General features: G+C 40.4%; 2 protein-coding genes across 4 annotated transcripts in view; both read right to left on the minus strand.

Moving 5' to 3' along the window:
* Positions 1 to 3,836, minus strand: part of MLIP (muscular LMNA interacting protein) — a 107,586-nt gene extending 103,750 nt beyond the window's left edge. The window contains exon 1 of one of the 2 annotated variants that reach the window (XM_065833901.2): positions 3,628 to 3,836. Coding sequence is in view for 1 of the 2 variants with exons in the window: in XM_065833900.2 (XP_065689972.2) it covers positions 3,628 to 3,690 (63 nt within the window). In the remaining variant the exon portion in view is untranslated. The remainder of the gene's footprint in view (positions 1 to 3,627) is intronic. The other variant, XM_065833900.2, reaches the window with a different exon arrangement.
* Positions 3,837 to 11,120: 7,284 nt separating this feature from the next.
* The window catches only part of LRRC1 (leucine rich repeat containing 1), a 101,816-nt gene continuing 99,640 nt past the window's right edge, over positions 11,121 to 13,296 (minus strand). For both annotated transcript variants that reach the window (XM_071806985.1, XM_071806984.1), the window contains one exon: positions 11,121 to 11,292. In XM_071806985.1, coding sequence (XP_071663086.1) covers positions 11,140 to 11,292 — 153 coding nt within the window. In that variant the 3' untranslated portion in view covers positions 11,121 to 11,139. The remainder of the gene's footprint in view (positions 11,293 to 13,296) is intronic.

Raw genomic sequence — 13,296 nt, forward strand, 5'->3', positions numbered from 1 at the left:
ACTCAGTGGCAGTCATGGCTGTAGCAAGTGTGAAACAGTGAAGCTGAAGATCTTGTTGGGGACTGAGGAAGGCAAGTACCAGAGCACAGACCTGGGGCTCTAGGAGAGCTGACTTTGGCTTATCCTGGACCTGTTATGTTGAAAAGCAACTTGGAAACAGAAGGGGTGTGGGAAAACCATCGTGTCTGTAAAAACAACCTCTTACACATGCAAGACTGTCCATGCTGATACTCAGGAGGGCAAGCCAACTTATGAGGACACCAGCATGTCCAAGCAGGGACTTTGTGACTGAGCCGTGGTGCAAAAAGGCAGCACAGGATGTGGAAGCAGGTATGGATAAGACTGGGGTGACTCACTGATATATTTGCCTCAGCCTTCGTCAACACAGTCTCCCAGAGCTCTGCGCTTAGCAGTAGGGATCAGGGAGAAGGAAAGCAACCAGCAGTGAATGAGGATCAAGGCAGGGATGGCAAGAGTTAACCCATACCTGCCTGTGGGAAGAAGGTGGTTGGGAACAGCACTTGGATTTACCAAGGGGAAATCATACCTGACCAAGCTGATTGCCTTCTATGATAAAGTGACTGGATTTGTGAATGAGGGGATGTCGTTTACCCTGACTTGCCTCCAACATTGTCTCCCACAGTATTTTCGTATCCATGCTAGGATGTGACAGCCTGGATGGTGGACAAGTAGATAGCTAAAAAGCAGGTTGGACAATTGGACTCAGACATTCATGGTTAATGCTTTGTACTCTTTGTGGAGGACAGTAACAAGTGGAGAGCTGCAGGTCTGTGTCCTGAGACCTGTCCTGTAGAACAGCTTCATCAGTGACCGATAGGAGGTGATGCAGGGCACTCACCAGGTTTGCAAATAATGAACTGCAGGGAAGAGTCCTGCCCAAGGGCAGGGCTGCCATTCAGAGGGGTGATGGCAGGCTGAAGAAATGTGCCAACAGGAGCACTATGGGCCCGGGAAGGGAGGGCTCCTGTCAGCGACCCAGGCCTGACTGCCTGGGAGCAGCTCTGCTGAGGAGACGCTGGGGGTCCTGTCATGCATCAAGGTGAGCCTGAGCCAGTAGAGAGCCCTGGCAGCAGGGATGGCCAACTGCATCCTGGGCTGTGCTAACAGGAGCACAAACAGTGGAGTAAATGAAGGAATTATCCTCCTCTGCTCAGCACTCACTAGGTTACATCTAGAATAAGGAATTCAGTTTTGGGCCATCTGATAGAAGACTTTGAAAGATTGAAGCAAGTTCAGCGGAGAACACTAAGATGGTCAGGTCTGGAGCGCTTGCTCTTTGACCAGAGACTGAGGGAGCTGGGCTTGTTCAGCCTGGAGAAGAGATGGCTCCTGGGGGACCTAATAGCAGCCCTTGTCCCCATGAGAGGTTATTGAGGAGCTGGAGCCAGGGCTTTTTACAGCAATGCATGGCAGAGGAAAGAGAAATAGACAAAACTGAAACATGAGACTTAGTCAGAGAAAGTTTTTCCCCTTGAGGACAGCCCAGCAGTGGAGGAGGTTGCCCAGAGGTTGTGCAATTTCTGTCCTTGGAGGTTTTCAATACCTGACTGGATAAAGCCCCAAGAAGCCTGGTCTGACTCCATAGTTGTTTTAAGCAGGAAGTTGGGATAGAGACCTCTTGAGCTGCCTTTGCACCTGAGTTATCCTACACCCCTATGAAATATACATTAAAAAAATAAAGTATCATTCAGTTATACATATATAAATTATCATCCATTTTATAGGCTATAATTTTGAAAATTGATGCCTCGTGGTGCCTATAATATTAAACAGTTTGTGTATTTGCTATACTGAAGTTAAATATGTGAACAGGCATCCACAATAACATGTACAAAAAGTGTCTGTACCACAGATTGACACTGCCCCCATGCAGTGTTTGAATATTGACCTGACGTGCATGCAACACAGAGAAAAGGGCAGAGTCAATAAAAGCCCAGGAGATACAAAACCAGGAAAAAAATGTGGAGGCAAAGGGAAATCCATCTAGCAATGGGAAAGAAAGGCGTTGAGACTAAACACGGAAAGAGCGAGCAGTGGATAGAGAGGAGGCTCAGACTCAGCTGGAGGGTCTGGGGCCAGGCACAGGGGCTGGAGGGCAGGCGGGGGCCAGAGCATTCCTCTGCTGTCAGCAGAGCTCCCTGAAACTCCCCTGGCCCCTTCGCTGGGCACCCACAGGGATGTGACCTGCTGCTGCTGAGGGGGCTCTCACAGCTCAACACATTCAGAGGGTTCGGGTTTGAATCCACCAAACAGTGGGTGACCTGGCGTGGGCGTTAATGTGGTTGCCATCGTGAGGTCCCTGTTTGCACCAGTTTGCTATTCTTAAAATTAATAAATGGCACACACAGAGAAAGACATCAGAAAATCATTAGGGTTCAACATGAAGCTGTCTGCATTTTGGAAAAGGCTCACTGGAGGATGTTTGTTCAATTCTTTGTGCATCAAGATGCAGTCTGCAATTAGATAATCATACTGTCTGATTACATATTTTCTCCACACGAGCTAGAAGAAAATTTCAAAGGTTTCCTTTGAAAGCTTCCCTAAAGCATTTGTTGATTTTAGGGTTTTCTGTATATTTTGTTTTTCAACCACAAATTCAAAATTAGATCACTGTCTAAAGTATTAATTCACTATTAAGAAAATAAACAAGTAAAACATTAGATAATATTCATATTATAACTTCATGATGAAGGTTTAGCAATGCTTTTTTGCCTATCACTCTTTAGACAAATACTCCTTTTCATTAAAAAAAAAAAAAAAAAGGTACTTTAAAGCCAGGTCACTACTTTGTTTCAGCACTTCCCATGTTTCCCAGCCAATGCACCTTGCCTCAGTGAAGCTGTATTTAAAACTAAGTAGCAACATTCAAGCTTGTTAAGTCTCACTTCACTTAGGGTAGCAGGAGCAAACATAATTAAATAAGAGTAAATGGTGGCCCACCATGAGCAACACCGCCGCTATTTAAGATAAGTGATAAAACATTCAGTGCTAGTTTGTTTAACAAAAGTGATGACCACCTTTCTTCACAGATTTGCAAAGCGAAAAATAAACTTCCCTTTTTGTGATTTCAAGAAAAGAACCTTGTTAATGCAAGGCAAATTACAAACTGCATTTCAAGCCTGCATTAATTAGGAATAAGCTGTGTTTTGACTGTTTTCAATTTCTGTTAATAATTTGTTTTGGTCACACCTCTCTTCAGTAAGCTCCAGACACAGGAAAACAATTTCTTCTGCCATTTACTGATCTAAAGTTATAGAAAATAATGTGCAAAGAAGTAACATACTCCTTCAGGAAAAACCCAAGAAAACCACCAACTAATAGCTATCAGTCTGGGTTATGACAACAAATCAATGTTGAACTAGATTTCAGTTTTTGCAATTCACATGCACACAAAATGCATTCACAAATTTCCATGATTCCAACAGAAATGTATCATCATCATTAATTTAACATACATGAAGTTTTAATCTTCAAGGTCAGTGTTTAAAGGAAGACAGGAAACACTCCTCTGAAGTACAACAGATTATTTGACTTTTCTTCTTATCACTAAATCAAAAAAAAAAAAAAAAAAAAAAAAGAATATGAACATTTCTCAATATATCTTACCGTTTGCTTTCGCTCTAAAGCTTCTTTTCCTGTGACTTGTCTTTCATGTTTTCCTAACTCCATTTCTCAGGGGAAAAAAACACCCTAATATCCTGAGCAGAAGTGATTTAACCTGGCTACATGTTCAATACTCCTGTACTTTTGGAGTCGGGATAGAGAAGTATCAGGCAGCACTGTGGTGATTTCTGGTCAGCGCATGTTTCCATTTATAGCCATTGAAAATCCACAAATAGAAGTGTGGAGAGAGGGGAAGCAGCTGTCTCTGATTACAATAAATTTTGGTTTGGCATCACAGCAAATTGTTTATGAGGGATTTTGGTTACCAGCCCCATTCACTTCTGCCTTGCCCCTTCTACGTCAAAAGCTCATAGTGAAAAAGTCCACGAAAATTAATAGTTACGTCTCAGTAGCACTAACTTGCATTCACAGAGATAATTAGGCAAGTGAAATGACAAATATGATTAGCTGGCACCATATGTTGTTATGTAGAGACAAAAGGTGCACAAAACACTGCTTTAGCATGACTATTGACCTTTCCCCATTGAGTGTTTGGAACAGAGCTATCCTAAAATACGCTCATGCAGAGTGTACTCTCCTTTTTTAATATCAGGACATGATATCTTGGATTTTCAAAATGCAGAAAGAACTGCAAAATGTTCAGCAGGCACTATGAGCACTCCTAGATACAAGAAATTACCAGTGACCAGCTAAAATGGAGCTAATACCCATACAGATGGTGGTTGTGAAGTCTGTTTTAGTTGACTGTAGAAGAATAACTTGGCTCTGGTTCACAATGATAAAGTCAGGAGGCCAATATTAGAAACTGCAGTGTGGGGGGAACCTCTCGGCGGTTCTGCTGTGGATGCCAAGGTTTATAACACACCCTCCGGTTGCCACGCCAACTGGGCCCATGTTGTCTCGGGCGATTCACACACAAGGGTGGTTCTGCATATATCAGCAAGGGAAGGGGAAGCACAACACCACAGAATGACACATGAAATATTTGCTACGAGAATACGCTCTCTGGTCAACCTGTGGTTCATTAAGAAAATTGTAGCCCTTTGTAAAGGTGGCAGCTTAAGCATCTCACTAAATCCCTAGTAAAGAAAACAAAAACATCCTTTCCTTCTCTTCCGCTCAATACACTGGTGAAAGAAGACTCGTTTAAAATAAATAAATAGATAGATAAATAAATAACTATAAAAGCCTTCTTCATCTATCATTTTTCAATTCTCTTTGTGGAAATGACAGCCAAAACTAGGCATACTCCTTACTACCCTGCTTGTTTCTTGACAGATGCTATACCTACATGACATTTAGAGCCTCAGGTAGGAAGAAAAGTCAGTCGAAGAAGTCACACAACAGTCTATACAGTCTAGATACGAATAGCTGTTGAAAAAAAGCTTTAGAGTGTTCCTGTTCTGAAACATTCTTCAGAAAAGAAAAAGTGACTCCAGTGACAATTATTTGTCTTTAGTCTCTCTTTTACCGTCCTTTTCAGAAGTGTAAGGCAGCCAGTAAACAAGTGAGTGTGGCAAGGCAAACACTAAGAACCAGTCAAATCTACAAGGGCTGCCGTAGTAGAGGGAATAAATATGAGCTTGATGTCATAAGAGTAAAAATACACCTCACTGCATCTCCTGGAAAAGCTGGGATGAAAGGAACAAGAGTAAGCAACATATTAATAATACCCATAGGAATGCTGTAGTTCTCTGCTGTTCAGCAGGAACGGAAACAGTATTAAGGAGTTCATATCTCCAAAATCTTTTTTGTGAGGCTGAAACTTATCCCTGTGGCAAGGGACTTGCATAATGCCTTTGTATAATTTAATGTCCTCAAAAGACAACTTCAGTGGGATTCAAACAACAGCTTACATTACCCTGCTGCTTACATTACCGACCATTCCTGTGGCACAAGTGAAAAACCTGAAGTGCCTCTGCACCCACTAACCTGTCCATTTGCAATGGTTTTAAATCACTAACAAGGACTGGAGCATCTCAGGTGGGCACGTTCAGCTGTGTCTGCTGGGTGCACTCCCCAGCCCTGTCCCATCAGTGACAGAGACACCCTGGCTGCCAGCAGGGTCCCAAATGGCAGCTCCCAGGGGAGTTGTTCCCTCCTCAAACTGGAGAATGAGCACCTGTGGCAGAAACAAAGCAGCTGTCACTGGTGAAATGAACGAGCAACATAGCACCCAAGACACATGTAAGTCCATACAGACTACAGCAGCATTGGCAGACTGGAGTTTACCCTATGTGTAACTTAGCACTCTTACTAACTACCCTAAAACTTAAACCTTCAATCATGTTCATACTCTCTACTTTCAGATACTGTTTTCAAGCATTAGCTCACCTATGTGAATGTCAGAGGTGATCACCACAAAAAGACACAAAGAAGTGACTATGAATTGACTTTACTCATAATAATTCCAATATAAGATCCTGTTTACAAGCAGGTTTTCCAACATTATTCTTGTAAAGGTGTCTAATAGCACTCACAAGAAAAAGCATAACACCTTTTCCATTCACTGTGTAGCTGCTACAGATTGAACACTGGATTCCATAAGAAGGAAAAAAAAATTAAAAAAGGTGAAAATTAAAATACTAGCATAGGGAAAGGCCTAATTGCTACATTCCTTGTGAACTGAAACTCCTATTCTGGATGTGTCATACTGCTGACTGTCCAAATACTAGGGAGTTGGAACAGACTGCATTGAAGATGGGAATGGCAGCAAAAAGATAAGAATGAAACTTAATATGACACCAAACTTCATGCCATCGTGTTGAAAACAGGGAGCACAAGAAACATCAGATGCAGGGCTCTTCCATAGCCTGAATGCTAACAAATAAAGACTGTGGAGATAGTGTAGAAAGGCTGACATCACTTTGTTATCTACCACACCTCGCTTACATGATATTTTAGCACTAGACCTGACAAATGACCATGATCCTAACCATATAAGAGTTTGGTTTTATATAATTATGGGAGTACATTTCTGGCTCTGACATAGAAATAATGGTTATTTTACTCTGAGGACTTTCTAAAACACTGCTAGTAACTGTGTATTTCCTGGTCTACTTTGCAAGGGAAAACATAGTAAACAGGTGCTAAGTAACAAGCATGTTATAGACATTGCCTAAATTACTGTGCTATTTTCGATTACTTCTTTGTATTACAGTCACTGGTCTCTTGACACCTGTTTTTCTTCTCAGAGCAGAAGGTAACAAGATGCCAAGAAATGAAGATATAGAGCGGGTTGTATATATATTTTTTTTTTGTAAGAAGCAAGCATTGAATATCCAAAATAGTAGTATTGTGTAAATAAACTATTCAAGCAGATATATTTTCTGTGCTCACTTGATCTGCTGTTCTTGGAGAAGGAAGGAAGTGAGTATCATGGATTTTGTCTGTCACACTCAGCTGTGTTTTCACTCATATGGCTACTGCAATTCTTTTACTTTGCACATTTTCATTTTCAGCCTGACACAGCTGTAGCCAAGGGCTGCCTATATCACACATAGTAGATCCACACCACTACTTTTTTAAGCCAGTAGCTTTCATTTGCGCAGCATCAAATCATAATACTTCCGACTGTTGAGTGCTTAATTCTGACCCTGTTGTGCTCAATCATACTATACTCAGCTAAAAGCCACCTATTGAAGTCACATATACCAGTAAAAATAACTAAGGCTAATACAGAAATCACATCTGATTTTGAGAGACAGTTTCTGCCACACACTTAAGTCAAAAAGTTAAAAGAAAACAAAACACAAAATCAGTAGGCTCCCTCACTAGTTGTAGCCACAAGTTAAGATCTCTGGGTTATTTCTGAAGCCCATCCTTCTCTCAGCCCCAGCAGCCACGCCAGCAAGTGTCCCTGCACTACTGCAGCATGTCCACCCAAGGTCACATGCACATGCCTGCTCACGTCAGGACCTCGGCAGGCATTTCTAGCTGGTATTTCATGGCATGTTCCTCGCAGAAACTAAAAGCATGCCAGAGCCACTGGGGCTGCACACGTACCAGGCTTACCTTCCACAGCGAGGGAGCTGCGGGCGGGAAGCTGATCCTTAGGAGAGGTGGGTTCACATTCCTGCGGCGGCAGCTGCTGCTGTCGCTCCCTGGTCCACCCCACTGGCTCTGCAAACACCCCGGAGCAGGAGGTGAGGGCGTGGAAAAAGAGGAAAACACCACAGGCACTGCAACTCTCTGCTTTGCATGCCAGGAAGCAGAGCCCTACATGCTATGTACAGGGGGCAGGAGGCTCCTTGACCATTTTTATCCAAAGTTCAAATACATTTGAGGACAAAAACTATGAAGATTATTTCAACATTACAATAAATTCATTCTGCAAGTTCTTTATTCTCTTCATGGGTCTTTTAGGCCAGTTGTGTTAAAGGGGACTATCCTTGTGCTGGCAAGGTCCTACATGTGCTGTTCTCCAGGAACAGGGACCACAGTGGAACAAGTGAGTTCTCTTTTGTTGGATATTCATTTTTTCAGCTACATACACCTGATCTCCCTGAATATGACTGCTGTGTCCCAGCAAACCAAACTATCCCAGGCTGTAAAATATATTTCAATAGATGCATCACAATAAAAATAATCTTCCCTCCTACATTCAGTGGTACTCTTTGCCTTGTCCTCATCCACCATGGACGTGGCAACAATTGGTCATGGCTAACAAAATGCATTAGGATAGTGTTAAATACTTTCTAAGCTATCTTTTAACTGATGTGGCAGCTGGGAACCAGGAGGAGCCAGTTCCCCATGGAAAACAAGTGACAACTTCACAGTGAGCTCCTTTCAGGCACCTCCCAGGCCAGCAGGATATGAGCTGTCAGCAACAGACCAACACCCATTGTGCTTCCTCCACCTTATGCCTCTGCCCACTCTTATCAAACACCAAACCTCAAAAGAGACTTTACTCAGTGATGATAAGGACTCCAGCATCTGACCTCTACCTCTGCCCCTCTTTTGCAGAACAAAAATTGAAGTCATTGCCTGCCCCAGCATTTTTTTGCTTAAGTGAATCCTGAATAAATGTGTAGCAGAGGCTTTTATTCATGTATTTTGTAAAGTTACTTGTCCATCTACAAAACTATTTGGGTTCATGTGTGTTCAGTTGTTTCCATAGAGACTGTTACCACCATAAGTTTTCACCCACCGCAAAATTATCTACATTGCAATTGCCTTGAAAACAAATTCACTTGAAAAGGACAGAAAGAGATCCAAGTGTTTAAAATTTATCTGAATGTTGACAGCATTTGGTTAAGAGCATGTAATTTTGATAGCAAACATTTTGACTTCCAAGACCTAATGAAAAATCAAAAACACACTCCTGTGCATGAGAAGGAAAAAGAATGAAAATACAGAGTTGACAGTAGAATCACAGAATGTCAGGGATTGGAAGGGACCTCAAAAGATCATCCAGTCCAATCCCCCTGCCGGAGCAGGAACACCCAGATGAGGTTACACAGGAAGGCGTCCAGGCAGGTCTTGAATGCCTCCAGAGTAGGAGACTCCACAACCTCCCTGGGCAGCCTGTTCCAGTGCTCTGTCACCCTCACCAAGAAGAAGTTCCTTCTCAAATTTAAGTGGAACCTTTTGCGTTCCAGTTTGTACCCATTACCCCTTGTCCTATCCTACTTTATTTCATTAACTCTCAACTACTACTTGTTCTGCATCCCAGGGCTGGTTTATAACAGCAGAATAAGTTTACTTTACCTGCAGTCTAGTAAGACATAGTAAAGCAATAATAAACCATACATTACTAATTGGATTGACAAAGTGTTTATGGGTTCGGGGCTTGATGATATTTTTGCAATATGCATTGATCAAACATTAAGTCATGGTGGAAGAACCCTGTTTATTTTGGAGGAAGGGATGGGAAGCGAATATGTTTAGACATAACTTCATTTATTGACATCATTTAAGCTAATTCAAATTGGAATGTTTAGGCACATAATACAGTCTTTATTACTAAAGCCATAGCAGATTCTAAAGTAATGTTCATTTTGCAAATGAATGAAAATTAATTTAATATTCCTATTGCTGATAAATTACCTTCAATTAAAATGTTGATGTACAAGATAATGAAAAAGCCACAGTGGATGCAGTTGAGAGTCAAGAGAAATCTCGATATCATAGTGTTCTTGCAAACCTATTTTTTCAAAATAAAATATCCCTTTTAATGGTAGGAGATATCGTTCTAATTCTGTGACAGCCGTACTCTTCTGGGAACTTCCTGCTTCCTGAAAAGCCAGTTGCTAGCATTCATTCAAGTCATATACGAATGATCACCTGAGAAATCTTTCAGAATGTGAATAAAAGATGAGGGTTTACCAGGTCACTGAGTTGTGCTATATTACATTTACAGGAAAATAAACTGTATACACATAATAATAAGAAAAAAAAAAAAAATCAATACCTGCTTTATGCACATGAAAAAAAAAATAGTCATGACATCCCAGTCTAGGAGGGCCAGACGCCACCTCCCAGTTAAGGGAGAACTGTGAAACGCCAAATAAAGACCAATCCCAAAAGGTTCTTTCTTCTTAAGCATCTCAAAATGCATTAGAAACCTGAAGAGCAGTAAAGAGAATTAAAGGATTGAACAGTGTTGTACAAGAACGTTTACTCCTAAATGCTTACCTCATATATATATAGAAAGATAGATACAGATGTATATACACACTAAACACTGGCATATTGCAGTAAGGCAAATTTAAGGCATTTTGATTATCTGCAAACTAGGAGAAGAAATAAAAGATTCTCAGACAGTTCCTCAAGTGTAAGAAATTGTTTTTCAGTTCACTTTCAGGCACACAGTTACATAAGATGCCTCCTGCATTTAGATCGAATAAAATGTAAATTACAGGTCCTTTTCAAATTTGATATATATTTGCATTACTGATATACCTGGAGAATTCTTTATTATGCTAGAATGATTTACAGAATTCCAATGGAAATAATGTTTCTTTGCAGGGGAAAAAATACCAGCACTGTTTAAAAGACAGAAAAGGACTTTTTTATTCTCATAGAAAACAACATTAAAAGGAACAGTTCAAAGGAACCTGGGGGTAGACAAAAGGGTGAACTATACAGACAAAACACAGAAACAAGATTTAAAAACAAACAAACAAACACCAAACTATACAATTGTTTTCAGTGTGTTTCCAAATGGGTGAAGTACCTTCTGAAAAAAAATTACCTGCTCTTTTCACCATTGCATTTAAGTGCTGTAGGACACCCTTACAAGCGGCTATTGAAACACATGGTGACATTCATGCAACCTCACCCAGTGGATTTTGTTTCAAGTGCACAAGTTCTGGCTAAAGGAAAGTTCAAGGCAAAGAAATACAAACACGGGTTCTGCTCTCCCAGCTCAAATCCATCCTCCATGGCATGGTTTTCCCTACAACGAAGGCATAGCGGTTCTAGTACTGCGTTAATCATAACTAAACAAGGGGAAAGAAAACCACAGTGAACTCTTTCCTGAAAAGTACTTTATTAGGGAGGATAAAAAGCGCTGTTCAAACAGTCCGAATAGCCATGACCTTCTGCACTGTTGGGCTCCTCGGGCTCAAAGTCATCTGGGTCTGGGGGCAACTGGTCAGTATCTTCATCAGAAGTGGACGGGCGCGTGAGGATTATCCGAGGTATCTTCAGCAAGGTGCAAAAGATTGCAGAGAAAAGAGTCAGATCAGGAGCAGGGAAGTGTCTAAAGGGGATTCTTTAAAGGTATGGGGGAAGCAGGTGATAAGAAAAACATGGGAGAGATGTAACACTGCTGGGCTTCCTGACAGATGAACTGTTCTATGCTGAAGATTGCATTGATAATTGAAGTAAAATTGAGATAAATTGCTTAATTGTCTCATTAGCTAATAATCTTAAAAAAAAAAATCTGTAGGGTAAAAAAAAAAAAAAATATATATATATATAAAGATCTTTTAAAAGTAATGACAAATAAATATGAAAAATACACATTTACTTTTAACTTCATTATTCATTACATTCCTGAACTTGAGAGCAATGACTAATTAAGGACCATAAAGCATATAAATTATTGATCTTTGAAAAATTGCGTATTTGGGCTTTTTTACTGACAAAATATATTTAAGGGAAACATTAAGACAAAATACCAACGTGTAAATTCATTAGTTAATAAATATGCATATATGGAGTTGATTCATAACCATTTTTTGGCCCAAAACTTTGTGTTCTTTTAGAACTACGTTGTGATGTTTCAAAACTAATTTAAATGCTGTAACCAAGAAAAGAGAAGAATGTTCTTTATGTCTAGGTAAATAGTAAATCAGTAATGGTTTGTTTCAATGAGTGGATTATTACAAATTTAACTCTCATGCACAAAGTCATCCTGCTTTTTACTAATTTTCAAAAAAGATTAACATTTAATGAAAACAGATATAACAATAAAGCAATATATCTAACAAGCAGCTAAGATAATAATGTGTAATGAATAAAATGTCCATCCTACCAGTAGTCTGAAAATTTTCAAGAAAGGTAGTATTTCTTATTTATCAGCTACTTTGTTGCATTTCTTCACACTTTATAAGAGTGTTTAATGTTGACACCACACAATTCAATCATGTATATATTATTTCTCTGCTGTACATGATTTGATTCAGGAAATTACACAAACACATAGATGCTTCGTGGCTGTTCAGCTAGACAGCCAGCAGGTTCCTGCAGTCAATTAAAATCAGTTATTCCCCAGGCTCCACAAACTGCAGTAGCTCTGACTCCTCTGACTATTGGGGGCCCTGGCACCCCCCCAGCTCACGAGTAGGCACACTACCCGCACATACCAAACTGCAGGTGTCAATCTAGAGATGATTCTCACCCATGATAAGCTCTTGCTTAGACTTAGAGGAACTCATTTCTGAAAGTCTTAAACAATCTATACAGATTCTAATCTCTGGCCAAGCTCACAGCTCCTGCGAAAATTTGCTTCTGCCATGCACACCTGCCAGCATTTATAAATTTTCATGCACTGGATGTTTCGCTTGGTTCTGCTCATTTTTGAAAGGGGTTTCTTTCTTAACAACAACCAGAAGCCAGATGCTTTGTACTACAGCAAATGCACATCCTATAAATCCAGGTAGTGCACTGGGTCACATATTGAAATTCTGCCACTTCAAAAACTAGTGTGGAGGTCTGTGCCCTCTCTGAAGTTACCTGCAGAAATATCCAGGACCAGGCTTTGCATTACACTGAGCAGTTTGTTCAAAGCTCAGGGAAGACCTTTCCTTGCATTCTGTGTCACTCAAAACCAGACATGTACACGTTTCTCCAAGACCAGGTACCCAATGCACTAGCGACTATGCAGAAAGAGTCACCGGTGGTTTTTTTTTTCCTTTTGAAGAATAGCCCTTAGCCATTTTAAATGTTCACTTATTGAAATACTCTTTATCATCATGGTTTCTACTCGTCAGTGATCCCCCTTGGAAAGAGTCAAATTCAATTATCTAAAAAAGCTTTTCTTCAAATATTTCATTACTTCTGGAGCCAGATTCTTGCATACTATCTTTCTTGCATACTATCTTTCAAATATAATGATGGGACTAAGTCTTACAATCACAAATTGAATTTAAGTGACGAAATGGAAAATAGAAAAAAAAAAAAAAAGAAATCAAGCTGTTGGTG

This window comes from Patagioenas fasciata, chromosome 3 (assembly GCF_037038585.1).
Source record: "Patagioenas fasciata isolate bPatFas1 chromosome 3, bPatFas1.hap1, whole genome shotgun sequence".
NCBI classification, from domain to species: domain Eukaryota; kingdom Metazoa; phylum Chordata; class Aves; order Columbiformes; family Columbidae; genus Patagioenas; species Patagioenas fasciata.